This window comes from Desmodus rotundus, chromosome 5 (assembly GCF_022682495.2).
Source record: "Desmodus rotundus isolate HL8 chromosome 5, HLdesRot8A.1, whole genome shotgun sequence".
NCBI classification, from domain to species: Eukaryota; Metazoa; Chordata; class Mammalia; order Chiroptera; family Phyllostomidae; genus Desmodus; species Desmodus rotundus.
The window spans coordinates 154,483,505-154,506,046 of record NC_071391.1 but is presented as its reverse complement, the minus strand read 5'-3'; the positions used below and the strand labels follow the sequence as shown (position 1 = coordinate 154,506,046).

Here is a 22,542-nt window from a genome sequence, read left to right as displayed (position 1 = left end):
CATAAAGCCTGGCAAAAACAGCAGAATCAGACCGTAAGCCTTTTGATTTCCAAAGACCAGTCCCCTTTCATCATTAAATCAGATTGCTTTTCTAAACTAACCACATAAAACACAAGAGAGAGTTTGCCGTGGCTATGCTAGAGTACTCATTTCTTTGTATTACAGAAACTTGATGACCTGACTCCCCTACGGACTGGAAACTAAAGGCCAGAAACCTTATTTAGTTTCTGCTTTTTGTTCATTTGATAGGGCATTTGTTTGCTCCTCCTCTCCTTATTCACTGAGTTGATATGACTGAGCAGCTACTATGCATTAAGATTGTACTAGTCAGTGCTCACTTTTGTATTTAAATATTAAAAATTATTCCAAACAAAAAAAAATTAAAAAAGATTACACCAGTCATGGAAAACTTAATAAACCAAATTAAAAAAAAAAAAAAGATGTGGACCCTTCCTCCTGGAGTTTATGAGCTAATAAGGGACATGGGTAAGAAAGTAAGTAAATAAGTACAACACCGTGTGTTGTGAGTAATAAGGGGGGTGATCTTCCAGGAGCTCTGGAGGCCCACAGCGGGAATGCCCCACTCTGGCAAAGAGGGGTCCTCAGGAAAGGGTTATTTAAATACTGACAATTTAAAGTAAAAATAAGAGAGAAATGCTCCAAAGGAAATGAAGAGTCACTTTGCTAAGTGACCTGATGGTACACAGAAAGCCACAAATCTACAATTTTAAGCACTTTGAAAACTTCCAGAATCTGAAATAACTGGAGTAAACAATACTCTAAAACTGGTACAGACACCTGAAGGCCTTTTCCATTCTAGGAATGACCTCTCTGGTGTTCAAACTCAAATGTAAACTTCTCGTTTTCCCGCACAGCCAGTCATACACTCACTCACTCACTGGTGGAAACGCCAACATCCTCACATGAAAACACAGAAATGCTTACTCTTCCCGCTTGACTTCACTCCCAGGGATGATTTTGACATAAGATTTTGGAAACCACCCTCTTCCTCCATGGACCTCCCCAAACCACCAATTTTCTTGTTGCTCCAAGACAGTAATAATGTCATGTTTTGAGAAGTTCAAGTGGTTATCTTTCTTTGCAGTCCAGGAACAAAGGGCCTGTGCTTTTAGGTTTTCTACAACCTGTCCCTGTGAATATAAAACCACAAAATTAAAAAACCAACGATAACCATGATTTCCGTTTCCTAGTAGGTAACATACTCCCTGTTCAAACAGCTGACCAGTGTGGTGGTGTCCTATTACCAAAGGTGATTTAGCATAACCTTAATCTACTGAGAGGTATATGTGACAGACGACCATCTGAGTAGCCTTCTGTTAAGTTAAAGACTGAATACCTACCATGCCAGGAAACACCATGGCATTGAGTGTCACTGGTATGGAAGGTGAACACCAGCTACTCTCTATATAATAGAACAAATGAAAAGGGCAAGAGTTACTGCAAGCCTTCCCTCCCCTGCAGGTTCCAGTGTCTCCTCACCGCAGTGGATTCAGTTTACTCGACTAGGAATGGAGATGTGGTTGTGCTAAGCCCCCTCACTTTTCTGCTTTGTGTCCTCTTTGTATCCTTATTCATTCTTCTTTCTTTCCCTCCTCTCTCAGAGGAGTGGTTTTGGTTGGCTGACAAGGCTAACTTCTTTGCATCTGCTCTAATCTTCTGTTATGCCCTCCCATTTTCTAAAAATATTTTGTAACACGGTGAAGTCCCTGTCTCGAATCTTCCATCTCACTACTTACTACTTCTTCCAAATTTCTTAAAGAAAGAACAGTGTTGAGCTTGCTTTCCAATTTCACCCCTCAACCCATTCTAATTCAGGTTCTGCACCCATTATACTACTGAACCTCCTCTTGACAAGGTCATTGATAACAGCAAAGCGAAAAGCTTCTTCCTCATTCTCATTCTCAAACCTCCTTCTCTCTGGTCTGTGAGCTGTGCTGCCATAACTAAAACCCGTGGAGTTCCTGAGGCTCACTCTCCGGTGATTGATGGCTCTTCTTCAGTTTAGCCCCTTTCCGGTCCTGTTTCACGTGATTTCCCTAACACTTTCATCTATGCCTCTGACTACTAAAATCTATGTCTTAATTGTAACTTTATCCCTAAGCTCTAGGTAAGTCAAACTGCCCACTGGGCTTTCCCACCAGAATGTCCATAACACAGATACCTATGGTACAAGTCTGAAAAGTAATCAGGTTTAGAACCTACCACACTCACCTGTCCTACAAAGACTACTACCCAAGGCATAGTAGTGACAATCACCACCCTTTCAGACACTCAGACTGAAGATCCTGAAGAGGGATCAGTAACTCCAACTTCTTCCTTACTTTCCACATTCGATGGACTGCCAATTTTATGTCAATTCCTAATTCTGCTAAAGATCTACCTCCTCTTCTGTACATTTTCATTACTATGGCATTGATGCATTACATCAGCTCTTATCACTTAGCTATTGTAATATCCTCCCTTACCTGGTCTTCTTCCTTTACTTTCTCCCACCAATCTGGCCTCTATACCACTGCCAGAGTTATCTTTCTAAAATATACATCTAACTCTCCTCTTAAAAACTTTTTGGGGCTTTCCACAGCCAAGTTGCTTAGTATGGTATTACATGTTTCACAAACAAACCTCAACCGTTAGCTCTAACTTCACTTCTTAACCCTTTCTCTATGAATTCTGTACTCCAGCCACATTATAAATAATTCTTATAAAATGCCTTTGTTATAATACTGCTCATACTTTACTGTTATTTATATGTCTGTCTCATGAGATTATAACTTCTTAATGGCAGGGATTTTTCCATTGAATTTCTAGTGCACAATAAAATGCCTGGAACCTATACTTATACAGTAAACATTGTTTGAGTGAAAGGAAATCAGTAGGGCTTTATTCTGATGAAGTCTGGGATTCTTAAAAATAATGTTAATGTAACAATGTTTTACAATGGTTACATGTAAATCAGAGGCTAAATATATATATCACAGTTTCCACACAAATGACTTATTCAAGAAAGAAACAAACAAACAAAAAACCCCCAAGCCCAAATCTCTCCTTATAACAACTACAAATTAGGAACACTATACTCTGATTTGTGAAAATGGTATTTAGAACTTGGAAGTCTTAGCTGCTAGCAACTTGATACTATGAGAATGAATTGTTGAAAAACCTCTAAGTAATAATAATTTCTTCATGTCACATGTGAATGGTAAGAACAAAACTGAATGCTACAAACTCTGGTTAAATGAGTAAATGATGCCTTTGTACAAAACTCTTCCTTCTACTTTATGTGAAGCAGGAACAATGTCAAAGAATAAAGCACACAAGAACTAGAGACACATACCTGTCCATGAATAGGTGACACAGAACCGGGGGACACGGTGCGAGTAAAAGCTGATTTTTTCTGCCATGATGTATTAACAGTTAGGTTTGAAAAAGATACATTTTGATAATTAGTCACTGATGCCGGCTGATTTGAAGAAAGTGATCTGTAAATACAACACTTTAATATAAGTATACTTAATTATTTACAATCTAATGAAATACTACCAATGTATCAATTTGTATATAATATATATAATATTTAAACACAACATGAGGAAAAAAAGAATTCACAAACAAACTACTGACCTATGTCTTAATCAATTTCAGTATTCAAATGGGAACAGGAGGTACTCTTGGAGAGTCCAGTCCAGGTTACAACACGATTAAGTAGCAGGCTGACATAAATACATATTAGGTATTCATGCATCTGCAGAGCTATATAAACTCCACTGTTAGCTAAAAACTTACTCAGAGGAAGGTGAGGTAGCAGATAAAGATACTGTAGGAGGAAGTAAGGCCTTCTTAGGAGATACAGATTTTTCACTTGATGGCATCTTTTCTACATAATTGCACGGGAACCAGCCAAAATTTCCTTGGAAACTACCATAAAGCCAACCAGGTTCTCCCGTGGTTTTTTCATCAACCTACAGAAATAATTTAAAAAAAAAGGTTAACAGTGGTTAGAAAGCCACACACTTACAACAGAAAGTGATGCAGGCTCGAACACAACCGCCTGATCTGATGACCAGGATGCTGACGGGCAGCAGCATACACGGCAGGGATAGGCTGCGCCCTGGGGCGCTTCACGTTCCAGTCGGGACAGAGCGTGGTTTCCTTGAGCTGCTCAGAGTGGCGTGCAACTTAAAACTTATGAGCTGTTCATTTCTGGAATTTCCATTTACTATTTTTAGACTATGTTTGACCATGGGTAACTGAAATCACAGAAAGTGGAACTGAAGATAACAAAGACATTACATTGTATTTGGCTTATGAGGAAAAAGACTTTGTTTCCTACCTGTATTATATCCCCAGAATTAAAACTCATCTCATCATGGTTCCTCGCTTCAAAGCGATATAAAGCTCTGTAATTCACTAAATCGCTAGCTGGCTCACCTAAAGAGAAGATAATTGTCATTATTTGCTACTTTCATGTATACGCCTTTGCTCTGATTCAATAAAGAACACTTAAAACCTAAAGAAAAAGTTAACCATCAAACAGTGTGAGGAAAATCCATTTGTACAGTCTTGTTAGGATTTAAATATCTTGACATCACAGAGTCACTACCAAAGCAAACAAGGATGTTTCTCTTACATAAAGTTGGAGGCAGTAAAACAAAGAGAAAACGTGTAGGGTGTGTCATGCCCAGGGATCTAAGGGAGTGGTGGAGGATGAGCCCTGCAAAGTGAAAGGAGACTAAGGAGCAAGAGGCTTAGTTTGATCTGTGAAGTCAAGAATATAACAGGGAAGAAGAGCACGAAAAGGGAGACCACACATGAGATCAGCAAGTAAACAGGGTCGACCGAAGGAGGATCTATACATTTGTCAGTATGGTTCCAAAAGAAGAACAGCAGAAGAGCTCACAGATACACTAGACTTGATAAGACTAAAAATAGTTTACTTCGTTCATTTGTAGAATGCTTTAGCTTGTAAAATTTTCAACACACTGAATTGCTGAGGATTTAATTATTTGTATATCCAAAAGAGAAATTAATAATAATAATAATAATAGCAGCCCTGACTGGTGTGGCTCAGTGGGTTGGGCATTGTCCTGCGAACCAAAATGTCACTGGTTCAATTCCCTGTCATGGCACATGCCTGGGTTGTGGGCCAGGTCCCCAGTTGGGAGCATGTGAGAAGCAATCAATTGATATTTCTCTCCCTTCCCCTCTCTCTAAAAATAATCTTTTTTAAAAAATAAAAAAGTATTTTAAGAATTGACTCTGAGGTATATCGAAAACAAAGCATATGTTCTGAAAAAATTTCAGTGTACAAAGATTCAAAATTTTATTGCTTCATTAAAATAAACAGTTTAGTTACAGTGGCTGAATAAATATTTAAAACTGTTTACTTCAATTATGAAAACTATGCCATGGTCTGTTCATAGTGATGACTACTTTCTTTTCTCAATGTTGTTTTAAGATTTCTACCCTCAGTCTGTTTTAATAAGCCTACACAGTTCTCTTCCAAGTTTACTTTAGAAGTTTTTTTTCTGATCCTAAGATAATCATCTTTTAATTTTATTCTTCTTCTTTTGCTTCTCATCAGAATCTTTATCTATTTTCTTTTGTTGCTCTGTCTCAGAAAAATAAAATTTTTTATTTTTATTTTTATCCTTACATCGTTTCTCCTCAGTTTTCTTTTCTTCTTCTTGAACTTTTTCTTGTGTCTTTTCTTCCTGGAGTCGCTTTTGTTTTTCCTCTCCCTCCTTTCTAAGATTTTCTCTCCATAAATTTTCTTTTCCTTGCTTTGCTTTCCTTTATACAAAAAGAGAAAGAGTTTGCACAATGTCCTAAAATTTTTTTAATGAAGTAAAAATACAATGGATCTTGCTCCTGTCAAACTTAAACAATATTTATTTTAGATATAATACATATTATATATGATCTTATACAATTATGTATTTACTATATGGCAAAGAGATCTGAGTAGCGGGATATGGAGAAACAGACTGAAAGGGAAAACCAATGAATTGAGGAGCCTTGGACAAACAGATAGGCTGAGGGGTATGACTGACAATTTCCCCACACCCTCAAATTCCTTCCTGCCAGCCAACCTCCCAAGCCAAAAGAGGAAAAGAATTGAAATGGAATTCGTCAAAAAAACCCCAAATCTAAAACTTGTATCTCAATTTCCTTCCCCCCTCTGCAGGTTCTGCATGAGGACAGCCTTCCAACTCTTACTCCCACCGTCCTAGCTCGTTATCCCTGTGCCTGGGATATAGTCATTGCTGTGGGAACAGGAAACGCTCAGAGTATCCGCTTTTTATATTCGCACTTCAAAGTCTTTTTCTCTTGTTAGATAACAGAGAATTTTCCCTCTAGAAGCCCATGCTTGTGTACATGTTTCTATGATTTCTGATGAAGCTACAGCTTGGTTTCTAGCTGGTCAAGGTAATCTGTGCTCAGACTGGTTATTTTAGTATTATAGCTAATGCTCACTATAGTTCTTCCTTGCACATATTTTTATGAAATTACTGGGAGACAGAGCTGTCATCACTAAATTTAGCAACTTTTCCAAGTCGCAGCACACACTAATGGGGCAGTGAAAACTGTGGTTAGATACATCCCTGGGACCTGCAGGCATTTATGCTCCAGCAAGATAGACAACTTGGCTGAATTCCATGTCTCTGCCTGTAATCCCTGGAGGAACTTAAAAATCCTGGATTAATTCCAAAAACTGTAGATCCACTGAGTCACCAATCTTTCCCCTCATCCTCAAACTGTCTCATTCTTTATACTCCTGGTTCATTATCTTGTAACTTTAAGCTTCCTCTCATATAATGTGAAAACCAGACTATTACCAACAGCTTGAGACAACAGGGAAATAGACAAGATGTAGTGTTAGGACCCAGCTCTGGACTGATCCTACATGAGCTTCGGTTCTGATTTCTTTCCTCCATCACAAGTAGGATAATGACTGAGGATGATAGTGAAAATGTGTATTACTAATGTGGTGTGTTGTCCTAAAAGACACAGCGAGCAGCGATGAAGAGTAACAAGACATGTGGGTGCATTAATAGCAAGGTCAGCCACTGCACAGTTCCCTTGGGCAATACTACACGGCACAAGTTAAGTGGCAAATAAGAGCCTTCACAGTTTGAACTTCATTGTCTCCATTTCTCTATTATCCTAGCATCTTTTGTTAGGGGCCACAAATGTAGGGGTCTTGGAGTAAAGAGTAGTATAGCTATTTGTTTAGCTATTAGAATTTCCTACTAGAATTACATATGAGGAATCTGGGAGCAAAAGTACCCCCGAGTCTGCCTGTATCATACACTACAGTGCCCACCCAATTAAAATGTGTTGGGAGTGGCCATTCTGAAGCCATTAAGCTAAGAGGCTGAGGCCTGGCCCTGGCCAGTGTGGCTCAGTTGGTTGGAGCATTGTCACGTAACCTAAGGGTGGAGGGTTCAATTCCTGGTCTGGGCACATGCCTAGGTTATGGGTTCATTCCCCAGTCAGGGCACTTATGATCCCCAGTTTGGGTGCATATGGGAGGCAACCAATTCATGCTTCTCTTTTGCATTGATGTTTCTCTCTCTCCCCTTCTGTGTCTCTCAAAGCAATGAAAAAATGTCCTTGGGTGAGGGAGAAGGGGAGGGGAGGGGAGGGAAGAGGAGGGTAAGGGAGAGAAAAAGAGGCCTGCTATATGGTAATGTGTCCTTCTTGCCTCGCAGTAACTATTAGCTCTTTTGTGGACATTACTCCTGTACTGCAAGGAAAAGGAATGCTAGTTCACTGATACTTGTTAATTATACTAATTTTTGACACTAGAGAACTTGAGAGAAACAAACATATTAGGAAGAGGCTCTTTAGTATTAGGAACAGGCTCTAGCAGAAAAATAATTTAAAAAATAACAAAATAAAATAGTAAAATAATAATAATAATCTAAACCAGCAATTTTCATCTGATGTGCTGCAAGAATTTTTGAAACATGCAATACTGACTAATCAGTCAGCGGTACTGACTCTTTCCTTTAGACTGTCAAATAAAAAATGACAACAGCCAGCGCAACAACAGCTGTCCAATATGAATGAATCAAAATTATACTTACTTTTTTGGTCAGATCAGCAAAAAACATATATTTTTAGTGTGCCGAATTTTGGTACTTAATTTATGTGTGTCATGAGATGAAAAAGGTTGATAGTCACCACTCTAAATGAATGGCTCTGTGCACACTGTCCTACTTCTCTTTGCTATAGATAAAGGCGATTGGTGTATCTCAGTGGTAGAAATTGCACAACACGGAATTCTACACTCAGTCTTACCACTCCACAGAATTAAGTATTTAGTTTTTTTCATCTTCTAGGTCTGACTCCAAAGTCCAGATTTTTCACTAATGAAATATAAAATTGGTTACTCTAAATTCAGTCCCTAAAAGAAGTACTGAATTTCTAAAATTTAGAATCTGATTAGCATCTTAGGATAATCCTTTTATTTATCCTTTATTCCCGGTAAATTTTCTTAGTCAAGTTAGAATTCTAATAGCAACACAGTATAATAAATTTATCAGTTACATTACCTTATAGCCTCATCTTCTAGTTTCTTTTTCTGTATTAGCTCTGACCTTTTTCTTTCAATTTCTTTCAATTTGTTATGTTTGATCTTATGAAGTTGTTCAAGGGCTAACTGCTGTGTATTGTAGCTTTTTCTCAGTTCCTAAGGAGAAAATAAAAATAAGTCAATTATGCCAGTGATTTAAATATTTTTCTGACATGATGGGTCATTTGCATCAAAAGACAAAAATCTTAAAGCAAGTTAAACTAGAGTAAAAATGTTAAGTTTTAAAAATATCTAAATTATTAAAAAATAATGGAATACAATATATATTTTTTAACTCACATAGCCACTGAGGACCAATACCTGTTAAAATCATCTACTTTTGTACTAATTCATTTGTAAGGAACTCAGAATCTTTACAAGCCAATTCTCTGAATTGGTACTTCATTTTCAATATAAAACAATGTATTAAAACTGTGGGAAAACAATTTGCTTGCTATACCATTTTAAGAGGAATTTTGTTCAGTCATATTTTTGACATTTATGTAGTTTAATCAAGTACCCGTAACTTTAATCCAACAAGATCTTGAACCAAACACAGAAGCAATTAGTAAATAATTTTAAGACTTAAAAATAGTAAAGGTAATGTCTACCTAAAACCATGACTAGAATGAGTCAAAATAATGAAAAATATTCAAAACAGGAACTGAAATGAACAAGTGCTTATGAGCATCTAATTCAACGCAAAGTGCTATAAAGATTCGCAAGGAATCCAATCCAAGGCCATCTAACTCCCAGATACCGTTTTTGCTTTTAAAGACTTCTCAATCTCAAAGTTGAGAAAAGTGCCAAAATGTGGCATCCAGGTAAGTGCTTTAGCAGAAATTTGTGATGATCTGTTCAGCACTTTTCCCCCTCTTCTTTTAACAACATCCTTCCTGTTTGGGAAACCGATTCTCCCTTGAATGTGGCTTTGATGAATTCAAATTCATCAAATATGTCAAATTCAGTGCTCCAATCACAGCACTGCACCTCTCTGGCAGAATGATTGGTCCAAAGGATGGGCACATGATCCAAGAAGAGCCCAAATCCTCTCCTGGGATTCACATTAGTGAAGAGGAGAGAAAGGAATCTTTCTCTCTAAACTCATTAAACTGAGATTAAGATAAAGCTGGAGCTGCCACTACCCAGTGGTGCCATCAGGGACAGGAATGAAATCAACACAGGAAAGGGAGAAGCAAAGACTGGGAACAGAGGTGCAGAAAGAGGGAGTCCTGGAGGGACCGAATCTCCAATCTCAGTCCTCAGTGTCTAGGAACTACGCAGCCCAGCAGCACTGCTATTGTCTTGGTGAGTGGTCCAGCGCTCTTTAAATAACCTCTCATTAGCTTAACTATGTTGAACTGAGTGGTTTTCACTTGGAATCTACAGAATCCTGAACAAGAGAGTAGAAAAGGGCTGTAGTCAAAAAGAGGGGAAGAAAACAAAAATAAAATCCCCACGAAACCCGAAAGTTATCAAAAGAAGTTTCATGGCAAAGGTGGGAACTTAGTATTTAGATAGAATGTTTTAGTAAAAAATGTTGGGCATCTACCTGTACACAATAACCAACCAATCAACAGCAACAACAACAACAACAAAACAAAATTAAAAAATAAGCCCCACCAAACCCCAAACTCTGTTTCTTTTCGGAAACCAAATGTTTTATAGGCGAGCCCTCTTAACTTAATTGAAATGGCAGAGCTGATCTAACAGCGTGGTATCCCGAGAGTATGTCCAAAATGTCTGAGATCAACACTTGCAGCTTAAGCCAGCCAGCAAATACTGCGTTCATAGCAAAGTTCCCGCACACCTCAGCCTCCACAGTTCTGTTGCGCCTTCCTCTAAATTCTGTTAACAATACGAATGCAACGTGTAAAAGCTACAGCGAAGTGGTGTGGTTTAGTGACAAGGACTCTGGGAGCATGGGTCTGGAACAGGACTGCTGAGTCTGAGTGAGGCTGTCAGGGACTAGCTGAGTAAACCCAGGACAGTTACGTCACAGTCTTCTCATCTGTAAAATGGGGCTGACTACAGGACACGCCTCCTAGTATTGTGAGAATTGAATGGGTCAGTACAGGCAAAGTGCTCACGATGGTGCTGGGCACATAAGCTTATTACTGGCTGAAATCATAAACGAGGAGAATTGTAAGATTAAAAGGAGAGTCAGGAGGAGCCAACTTAATATCTGATTTTAACATGGCTGCAAGGTTAGCCCTCCAACGTATCCTTTAAAATACTGCTCCAAGTCTTCCTTTTCAGCCCCATTCCTTCAGTGTCTGAGTTGATGGGCTTCCTTGCGCTCCACAAGGCATTCTGTGCATTCCTCAATCATAGCCAAACATCTACCATTCCCTCCTCCACTGAAGTGAGTTTCTTGACAACAGGACTGTCTTTCATCAAGGTGGCCCCTCCCAGGTCAGGGTCTGGTACAGTGGAGACATTTAGTTAGTATTTATTGGATAAATAGTAGTGCATAAACAATAGTCTATGCATAGTAATAAGATCTGAAGAGCACCACAAGGCTTGCTGAAAACATTTCCTCTCATTCCATTGGACTCACTCCTCTGGGTTATTAAGTCACTGCTTCTAGGAGGTCCTGGTTAACTCTATCAGTTAACTGAGAACAAGTAAACCAACCGGCACTCACGAACAGAACTGTTCTGTCTTAATAGACTGACAGATCTTTTTCAAGTTAAGGAAGTTCTCTTCTATTCCGAATATGCTAATAACTTTTTTAAAATCATAAACAGAAGTTAAATTTTATTAAATACATCTTCTGCATCTGAGATGAGCATACCATTTCCCTCCTTATTCTGTTTCAATGGCAAATTACAATAAAGATTTTTATACATCAAATCATCTTTGCATAGCTAATTAAGATAAATCCAACTTGGTCAATGGTCTTAAGGGATTATCCTTTCTATAAATTTTTGCATTCAACTTTTTAATTTTGTTTTTTATTTTTGCATCTGTTAAACTAACCTATAGTTATCCTTTTTCCTATGGCTCTTATTAGATCTTGGTATGTTAATGATATGGTAACATACGGTAAGTTGACACTATTCTCTTCTTTATATTGTGGAACAGCTGTGTGAGACTGGAGGTACCTGTTCCTTCAGTAAAAACTCAGGGTCTGGATTCTGTTTGGGGGAGTCAGTTCTGAGTCATTTTTGGCAAACTGCAATTTGTTCATTTTATCTACATTTTTACATTGATGTGCAAAAATCTGTCACAACATCCTCTTGTTTTCTAATGTTTGCAACATACTTGTCATATTTCCTTTTCACTTCCAATTTTCTTCATTTCTGCTCTCTTTCTTTTTAAAATCAGTCTTACAAAAGGTTTATTAATTTTATTAGTCTTTAAGAGAGTCAAATTCTGGCTTTTTTGATTCTCTGTATTAAATGTTTGTCCTCTGTTTCATTAATTTCCTTCTACTTTTTTTGCTTGATTATGTTAGTCTTTTATAGCTTCTTACAGTGAACACTCATAAATTTTCAGTTTCATTCTCTTAATATAACCATTCAATGTCAAATCCTGACTTATCTGGGTTGAATTTCTGCTTTTTCACTTACTAGTTGTGTGACCTTGGGCACTTGTTGCACCTAATAACACAGCTTCAAAATTTATTTAAAAATGAAACAATCTAACAAAAATAGAAGAGGAAAAGACAAATCCAAAATCACAGTGGAGGCTTTTCTCATACTCATCTCTGTCACTGACAGAACAAGCGGATGTGGACATCGGCGAGTCCAATCACCTTGTCCGCACTCTTCACAGGAGGGAGGGCCACAGGCAATTCAGAGTGGTTGTTTAATAGAATTCAGGGGTCCAGTAACAAAACTAATCTTTACTTTCACTAACCTCTATCTGAAATACAGCATTTTCTTCAACTCTAAATATAAGCAACAAACCATGGTAATATTAGCTGTACTGGTGATATTTTTCACCAACAGAAATCACAGATATTTTCATATTATAATACATCTTGAGTTCAAAATTACATTATTATGTCTGTCACCAGATCTTGTTATTTAGTTCATTAATAGAGAAGCACATAATTACTATTTCACAAATTTGTTTTCAAAGATTTTTATTTATTTTTTAGAGAGAGGGGAAGGGAGGGAAAAAGAGAGGGAAAGAAACATCAATGTGTAAGAGGAACATTGATCAGTTGCCTGCCTCTTGAACACCCCCCAACCTGGGAACTGGCCCACAACCCAGGTACGTGCCCTGATTGGGAATCAAACCAGTGACCTTAGCAGTCCAGCGCTCAACCCGCTGAGCCACACTGGCCAGGGCATAAATTTGTTTTAAAAATATTTTGAGACTCTTACAATTAATTTTCTTTATAATCTCATGTATTTCATTTTATACATTTAAAACACCATTCTGAGGAGTCCAGAGAGTTTACCAAACTGTTGAAGAGTCCAAGGCACAAAAAGAATCTCTGTTTTAGAAACAAACATTATTACCAATGTCGCCCAACAGCTCTTCAGGTCCACACCTCCTACTATTTTATCCCACCTTGGAGAATCGAGGTTCCCAAAGGAGATGGAAGGAAGCCACAGCTTCGGTGTTGACAGATTCTACTTTGCCTCTAGGGAAAAGTACCTCCCCAATCATCCAAAATCAACACACTGAAGATATCTGAGAGATTCACGATAATCCCTTCCCTGATAAGAACAACAACATATGTGTACAGCACATACTGGTTCACAAAGCACTTCCATATTTATGCTCTCATTGAGCCACCACTAGACTCTGCAAAGAAGGAAGAGCAGACATTGTCAGCTTACGTTTGTAGATGAAGAAAGCAAAGTTTGGAGGTTAAATGATGAATAGTTACACAACCCGCAAATGGAATGAATAAGACCAGAACACCTTTTTTTAAGATTCCTAGGCCAGTACTTTTTTCATTGTTCCTCACTGCTAAAGATACAATATTGCTTGAATTTCCTTAATAGAATAATGCTATCAAATGTCTCATCTTTTTTTAAAGGACCATAGTTATTATTTTACAATAATAATGCTCAGCACACCTCCTGTACCAAGCTTGCACCCTCCACCCCCACAGAAATGTCTACTTCTCTCCCCCCAAATTTCCTAATCTTCCATTCATTCTCCGCATTACCAGCTAGGAACTGTGCCTCATTAAACCATGAAACTAGAACTCCGTCTTTCCATCTCAAAATCAATAAAACTTCTTGCATCGGCACCCATCTTCTTCCAGTCTAGTTTGAGTTACTCCATAAGAAAGATTCCTGTAATGGTTCAACCTGCTTCTGATTAGGTCTTGAAGCTGTCAACTTCCCACTGCCCACCAACAAATTTAGCTGCATTCACAGCCGCCTTTCCCAATGTGTTAGGCTGGAAATATTCTTTTTATCTAACCCTTCGACCTATGCTCTGGATTATCTTCATCTGCTCCCTAGGGACTCTGCTCTATCAACCACCATCTTATACTCAATCTCACTGTCACTTTCCTACTCCTTCCCTCATCGTTTCCTCAAATCTGCCTTCCTTCCTCCCTTCCTTTGCATTTAAAAAACAGCCTTCACTGAAAGAGAATAAATTACATGGAGTCAGAAGTGTTTCTAAAATCTGAAATACATGGTTCTCTGCTGTTTTTTGACTAGTTCTGTTTTTGTCTCATGAACTTTACACAGTAACCCTAAGTGCTGCGTATTTTCTGACTGAGAACATTCAAAACCATTCATTTATTCAACATGTATTTACTGCCACCCACCATGCTCCATGCACTAGGTGCTGGTAATTCGGCAGTGAATTATTTGGCTTGAGTCGGGCAATCATCATCAAGACAATGAGTTGGATAGGGCTGCCTAACCATCCCCTTCCATTCTTCTGTCCTAACAGAACTGGTCTCTTCACCATGCAGTCATATGCCTCACAGAAAGCCGATAGCACCTCCAAGGCTGATCCCAGTTTTGCTTCCCTACTTCCAACTTTATCGAAGTAGAACTGACAAATATAAATTGTATATGAGGCCTGTCCGGAAAGTCCAGCCATTGTTAATATAACGAGAATGGTTTACATGACATTGATGTAACCTGGCAGCCGAGAGTGGACTGGAATGCACATGCGTGAACAAAATGACAGCTTCCCTGTACTAGTCAGTAGAGGCGGTAGATGCTGTTGAATGAGCATATACACTGGGTGGCCTTTGCATTTCCAGCTTATGTAACTGTGGATTTGGTTGGGAAGGTGTTGTCCATCATGAGTATGCCCCTCCAGGTCAAACAATTAATAAGAAGTACGGTCTCAATGTTCTTTGTTGGTTGAGAGATGCAATATGACAAAAACAGCCACAGCTATGGGTAACTGGTGACTGGCAGCTTCGTCACAACAACCCGCCCACTCATGCATCACGCCTGGTGTAGTTTTTGGCGAAACATCAAATCACCCAGGTGACTCAGCCCCCCTACACTCAGGTTAGGTGCCCTGTAACTTCTGGCTTTTCCCAAAACTAAAATCATCTTTGAAAGGGAAGAGATTTCAGACCATCGATGCAATTCAGGAAAATACAACAGGGCAGCTGATGGCAATTCCAACAAAGGATTTTGCAGAGTGTTTTGAACAGTGGAAGAGATGCTGGGAGAACTGTGTGAGGTCCCAAGGTGTCTACTTCGAAGGGGACTGAGGTGTCATTGTCCTATGTACAATATTTCTTGTCAATAAATGTCTCTATTTTTCATATAAGATGTCTGGATACTTTCTGGAGAGACCTCATATATTTAAGGTGTATAACTTGATGTTTCAATACACATATTCACTGTGAAATGATCACCACAATCAATCTAATTAAAACAGCAATCTCCTCACATAGGTACCTCTCTCTCTCTTAGTGGTAATAACTTTAAGATCTATCCTCTTAGAAAACTTCAGGCATACAATATGCTAATTATGGTCACCATGCTGCACACTAGACCCCAGGACTTATTCTTCTTGCATAACTGGACTTTGTATCCTTTGTCCTTCAAGTCTTTCTTCCCAAAACAAAAGTTTTCCTTTGACCTCGTGCTGTCTTCACTCTCCTCCTAAAGAGTTGTTCACACCCTTAACTCTTCCTATCTGACCCTGATCTGCTGCAGCCCAGCTTCTGCTCATCACTCCACTGAAATGGCACTTTCAGCAAGGTCTTCAAAGGTCTGCTTGTTGACAGTTCAACGGATATTTTTCATTGTTACGTGAACTGACTGCTCGGTATCACTTTACCATGATGATTACAGACTATTCTTGCTCTCCGTGACACCACATCCAGTGACACCAGAGCAATTATCCTGACCACTCTGACAGTATAGGCGTCTCATCACCTTTTAGTTTCCTAGTTGTCCCTGATGAAAGTATCAATAAGCACGGAAAGGCTGCAAGGCAGGAAGCAGAAGGCAAAAAGTAAAACAAGCGGTTAAGAATAATCTGCTGGCCTGTGGAGAATCAATGCTAAGTGAAAGAATCAGATTTATGTGTTTGAGTATACTCCACAAATCATCATCGAATCCTATTTTACAGATGAAGAAACTTAGGTTTAAATTTTTGTGCAATCTATAGCAAAAGTTCTAAAATCAGATAATCTGGTCATTCGTGCTAAAACAATAAAGCAGAAGTTGATACTATCTTTCCAATTTGCCTTAACTTTGCTTCTCTAACAAGTGAGCGCTACGGGTCACATTCCTGTCTTTGCTGTGCGTACGTATGCTACCGCCTACTGCCATCCACTTTAGTCCCAAGGTGGATGCAGTCAAAATTTACCACGGTCAGCAAGTGGTAAATTTAAAGTACCTTTCTTTAAACTACAGTAAGTCGTCGCTTAACATCGTCAATAGGTTCTTTGACTTTTAATTGAAACAACGTATAAGAAAGCCAATTTTACCATAGGCTAATTGTTATAAACAAGAGTTAAGTTTCTCATCAATGTTACCACAAAATGACCCTTAATAAACCATTATTTGAGGCCATGCTATATATTAAAACAGGAATTCATTGAGTGTTTTAAATACTCTGTATGCTATATGTGATAAAGTGGAACTATTTATTTATACGTGTGATTTAAACAGTTTTACCTGAAGTACAAACATGTCTAAGCAAGAAGCCTGGTAACCTGATGGAACTAAAGCTGCCCGTGCGGTACTGGCTAGGATTCCCCCATACAGCAGTGTTAGGAAGCAAGCTGGTATATACATGATGTAACTTTGCCCTAGATTTCAGCAAATGAAAGTTTTATTTTAAACAATGATTTTTAGTGATATGGCTAAATGATTTTATCTCATATTCTCTTAGCTTTCCTTTTAATTCAATCAGTAATCATTTAATCAGTTAACTCAACTCATGGAGATAATGTAAGGGAACCAGGTGATATTTCTAAGTGTATTGGGCTCTCCATGAGAAACGTTATGTTGGGCAACCATTCTGATTTCTGGCATGAGACTCAAACAGGCAGTTAGACAGCAGACGGATACTCAAACAAGCAGAAAATAAAAAAAGGTCTTCATTGTATGTTATTTCAAACAAAGATACTCAGATAAATGCAAAGAATAGTCTAGTTTTTTTTTTAAAAAAAAGAAAACAGTAAAGTAACTCAAAGAAAAACAGCTAGATATTAGAAAATAACCTTAAGTAAGAGGAAGAGGTTGTTGAGACAGCTTAGCAGAGACAAAAGGCACTGAAGAACAGAGTCATCCATATTCCCACACTGTAAGATAAGGCAGATAAAAAGCCAATTAAACTATGCACAAATTAAAAAAAAAAATAATGTAGGGAAGTTAACTTGGCTGGTTTGTCTGTCCACCAATGACAAATTACTTGGTTAAAAAATTTTTTTCTGCCTAATATATATACTTATGTGAAACATATTATTAACCTTATGCACCTCAAATTTCTCTTCCTTAACTGAACCCATGTCTCTTTTCTTTGTTTATTCTAGTTTGTATAATGTTATTCTAAAAAAGCCAGCAAGAGAAAAATCAAATATAGCTGCCTGAAAAGTTATGTAATACTTTCTGCTCTGAAAACTTTACGCTGTTAGAATGGGAATAACAAGATTACTCCCAAATTTGAATGATATGCCATCAATCTGGTTTTATCTTTTAATATCTTCTGTCATAGATATGGCTTCAGTATATAACTAATTCTGCACAGAATGATAAGCATACAGCATATATTTTGGATTTCTGCTCTGCATTGCAGCAAATAATGAATCATAGTCTTACTTTTCATGCAAAGCTTATAGTGCCAGAATATGTTTTAGATTTCACTGATTATTGCATTATTTCACAAAGGCTAATTAAATTAAATTGTAACAAAGAAGAAAAAAGAATTTAGTGTGTTAGAAGAGCTTCTGCTACCGGGACTATTATAAATTTTCCACATTCCCCATTATAGAATTTTGCCTAAGATCATGCTGACTGAGATCAGTTCTCTAGTACTAACAAAGGCAATTGTTCTTAAAATGTATAAATGCCAATAAAAGCAGTCATCAAAAGCTGAAAACTATGGTAAATGATATGTTTAGTTACACAATGCAATATTTGCATCTACAGAGAACATTAAAAATAGCCTTGCAATTCTAGTATAGCTCAAATTAGTAAATAAATTATGAAAATGCACTACTTATAAAAATAACAGCTTCAGTTATTCATCCTATTAAATCAAAATAAGGAATGTAAGAAGGCAGCTAACTAAAAATGAATATAATAGAAGATAAATACCTTTAGCTGATTGTTAAATGAATCCATTTCTGATAGCTTAGATGCAGTTTCTTTTTCAAGTGCATCTAACTGTTCTTTAAGTCTTTGGCATAATTCTTCCTTTTCTAATGATTTTTTATGAAGTAGATTGATCCCTAAATCTGAAACACAGACATCAAACAGTTTATATATAGTAGAAATTCTTATGTCTTCACAAGCAATTGACATCTACTGTCTGGTGTAACCAGGGAAAGACAAAGGGTATACATGCAAAATGTGGATCAACTTTTGATCCACATTAAAGAGAAAAAACTCAACAGTCATTTGCCCTTTACAAATCAGATCCTGGGAAGACCTTCATATAGAGATGTGTAAATTGGTTCAGTACTCAAAAAGTACCAGGACTTGAAGTGATGCTCCACTTGGGGCGAGGCACTTCACCAACCTGATCCTCAAGCTCTGTCTCTACACAGTGGGCATCACATCACCTACAGCATCGGCAGAAATCACACCTGCTTGAGTGTGGTCGGGAGGGTAATAATATGGGGGTAAAAATTTATAGTTTTAATTTGAACATTTCACCTAAAATGTCACATGGTGTGCTTGGGTGTGATATTGTTATGTTACAGAATTACATGCTTATGATTTTGTAATAAAAAACAGGGGCATTATTTGTGCCAGACCCTGTATTTATGAGGTGATAGCTACGAAGCCATTAGTACACAGTCTAGTCGACCGTAAATACTCAGTTAATAGCAACTGCTATTAAAGTAGCTTTTTATTTATTCGTAGTGCTTCCAAGAATATGAGAATATTCACTGCAAGGACTCAATATTAATATTACTAACTGGATTATTTAGTAATATTATTTTAGGAGGTAAGAACAGAGAGCTTCATTTTGTATAACCCTTTCTTACATAGGCAGGGATGCAGAAACTAGATGGAAATATTAAATGCAGATTACATTACAATAAACCAAAACAGCAATCATACTAAGTACATATTTAAACTTTATTATATTTTTAAAAGTAAAGAAATCTAGGATAAACCTATAAAAATATTTTAAAAAGCTAACATAAAATAAAATGAAACACATACAATAAAAAGTGGAAAAGTCCCCTTCATCTCAATGCCCAGCTACTTCCTCTCTTAGGCATTTACATGTAGATATGTGCATAATCAACATTTATTTCCATGGGATTTTAATGGGATCATATTGCTTACATTGCTCAGCAATTTGTTTTAAATTTAATAACACATCTTACAAAGAGAGACATATAAATCTAGCTCATTCTTTAACACTGTTAGATGGTAATCCACATTATGGCTATTCTATAATTTACGCAACTATTCCCTTTTTGACTGGCATTCAGGTCATTTCTAATTTTCTACTGTTACATAAAAATGCTACAATGAATATTTGTGTATATATATCTTAATGCATATGTGAAAGCATTTTATAAGGCTAGGATATGAAAGAACTGCCATGTTAAAGAATATGAACACTTTAAAAAATTTGAAAAACTGCTCCGCTGCCCTTCCAAAAAGCTGTACCCATATATAATGAACGCCAAAGTGCCTGTTTCTGCATACCTTCATCAACAGTGGGTATTATCAATCTCTTTTCATTTTTGCTAATTGGCAGCAAAATAAGTATCACTTTAATTTGTCCTTTCTTGATAACTATTGAAGTCGAATAACATTTATTTATTACTCAGGATTTATTTCTGAACGTAGAGTGAGGTAAAGAGCTTCCCACCCCCTTCACATAACCAACTGTCCCCCAACTCGCTTACTGAAATGATAGTAATTATCGAAAGGCCATCCTTTTCCCACTGATGTTAAATGCGAAGTTTATGTTACCCTAAATTGCCTATACACAACCCTGTTTCTAGGTTCTCTATTCAGTTTCACTGTTATATGTTTGTGTTTCTGAACAATAACACATTATTTTTGGTGCTATAGCTTTCATAACATGTTTTGATATCTGATAGTTAGTCTCTTCCACCCACCAATATGTTTCAAGTCTTGCCTAATCTTGCATGTTTTCTCTTCTACGTGAATTTGTGAATTATTTGAAAGCTTCATTTAAAGAAATCTGAGTAGAACTGAATACATGGGTGAATTAGTAGAGAACTGACATCTTTATAATTCTGAACAGGTTCATTCAGGAACATAATATGTACCTACTTATTCAGGAATCTTTTCTAAGTAAATGTTTAGAACTACACATTTCTTCTTTATTCATCACAATGAAAATGCTAATATAAATAAGACCTTTTTCACTATACTTTCTAATTAAATACTTTTGACATATAAAGTTATTGAATTTCATATGCTGAATTCTTTTATCCAGGCACCTTGTCAAATTCTCTTATAGCTCTAGTAGCTTTCCAGTAATTCAACAAACATTTAGTCATTAAACTGCACTTCTACTATGCGCAAGGCACCGCACTATGTTCAACGGCAGGTGAAAGAAGAGAAGGCTACTGCATGGATCCTCTCAAGTAGTTCAGAGTCTGGTTAAGTTGAGAGATAAGCCATGTGAAAAATAACAGTTTATACATTCTTAATACTTCTCAAAATGAACACCACTAATAAGAGACATCCCAATACTGAATCTGAATACTGTGTGTGTCTATGAGCACTGTGTTAGGTAACTGGAAGAGAGAGAGACAACGTGCTAGCACAGTGGGCTTCAGAGTCAGACAGATGAGAATTTGAGGGCTACTACTGCACCCTCTTGGGCACCTATGTAATCTGAGCCTCAGTGTTCCCAAGCTGCACAATGGGAATCACAACCACCTCAAAGGGCTGTTGTAAAGATGAAAGAAAATAATGTATGAAAAAAATGCCTATTTTGGTGCTTGGCAGATGGTTGGTAATCTTAAATAGTAACTGTATGGAGAGGAATCTAAGAGATACCGGGACTCTACAAATTCCAAACAAAAGCTTAGCATTTTGAACTGAACTACAGGAATAATAGAGATATATATATATATATATATAGAGAGAGAGAGAGAGAGAGAAAGACAGAAAGATAGATAGATAGAGGATGGATAGATATAGGTAGATAAAAAAAAAAGCTGAACTAGATCACATTATACACAGAAAGAGTAGCTCTATCAGGTCCCCGAGAAGACATCTTCTATAACCCATTCATAATCCAAATACTAACAATAATGATGAGGATGCTGACATACTTTCTGTCACTGCACAGATGTGGAGGGCTGGCTCACCCTGCCTCTGGAATGCCCGTGGAGGGGTGGAGGGTGAGGTGGGAGCTGATACACTTTGAACAATCAAGAAAAGAATCACATGCAAGAAGGGGTATGGAGAAGGGACATGTCGGAGAAGAGTCATGGACAGACCACAGCACTGGAAGGTGGGAGACACCGTAAAGGGTAGTTCACAAGAGTGAACTTCTCTATTCCTGGTGTTTCTTTCATGCAGTAAAGGACCCTTCACTAACACACTATTCCCAGCTTCTTCCCACCTGCTTCATTAGCTGATGAACTCAAGATAGGGAACTGGCCATACACAGTGTATCTGTTGCCTTCTTGAGATTGAACTGCCCACGGGAAACCTGCATTCCACGGTGTTCATGCATCCAGTGTTTTACGGGTGCAGTGGTTCCACTCACAGATAAGCCATGCTGTCCAGTATCAGCTTTATCAATAATGAGGTGATATTTTGGCCTCTCATATGTCTTGTTCCTTTGCCTTATTTCTCAGTTTGTTAAGAACTTGGGCAAAAAGAGGGATGCTATTAACTGGAACGTCTGAACAGCCAAAAATGTAATAAAGGACCCTTGTGGGGAAAGACTGACAGATACTCAATCAGATATCCAATGGGAGATACTTAGGATACTGTAGCTAGTTCTAACACAACATTTGCAGATTGACTTTTTTTTTCCTTTTTTTTTTACTAAAGTATTTTTTTAAATTAAAAAAAAATTTTTTGTTATTTGATTACAGTTGTCTATATTTCCTCCCCATCCCAGATTAACTTTCCTTTAAATAAATCTTTCTGCTACATTGTTATTGGCAATTCTATTCAATGTAGATTTTTAAGAAATCATTTCTGGTTGGGACTTGAATCAAGAAAAATGTTACATTCCCACAAATTAGCATATTTTGTTCCACAGGTATCAGAGGGTCAGGCTGGTAAAATTCTTTATGTGATTCAGAGTTAGATGATATAAGAGGTCTGGGAAGGGCATACCATTCTGCTTAAGTC

At 37.5% G+C, this 22,542-nt stretch overlaps 1 protein-coding gene across 6 annotated transcripts in view; it reads right to left on the bottom strand.

Annotated features, from left to right (window-relative positions):
- Window positions 1-22,542, bottom strand: part of ITSN2 (intersectin 2) — a 116,119-nt gene that overhangs the window by 42,016 nt on the left and 51,561 nt on the right. For 5 of the 6 annotated variants that reach the window (XM_045189205.3, XM_024552516.4, XM_053925822.2 and 2 more), the window contains exons 16-23: window positions 18,325-18,464; window positions 17,229-17,309; window positions 8,580-8,716; window positions 5,675-5,811; window positions 4,352-4,449; window positions 3,805-3,980; window positions 3,356-3,500; window positions 946-1,151 (exon numbers count right to left, since the gene is read on the bottom strand). In XM_045189205.3, coding sequence (XP_045045140.2) covers window positions 946-1,151; window positions 3,356-3,500; window positions 3,805-3,980; window positions 4,352-4,449; window positions 5,675-5,811; window positions 8,580-8,716; window positions 17,229-17,309; window positions 18,325-18,464 — 1,120 coding nt within the window. The remainder of the gene's footprint in view (window positions 1-945; window positions 1,152-3,355; window positions 3,501-3,804; window positions 3,981-4,351; window positions 4,450-5,674; window positions 5,812-8,579; window positions 8,717-17,228; window positions 17,310-18,324; window positions 18,465-22,542) is intronic. The other variant, XM_053925823.2, reaches the window with a different exon arrangement.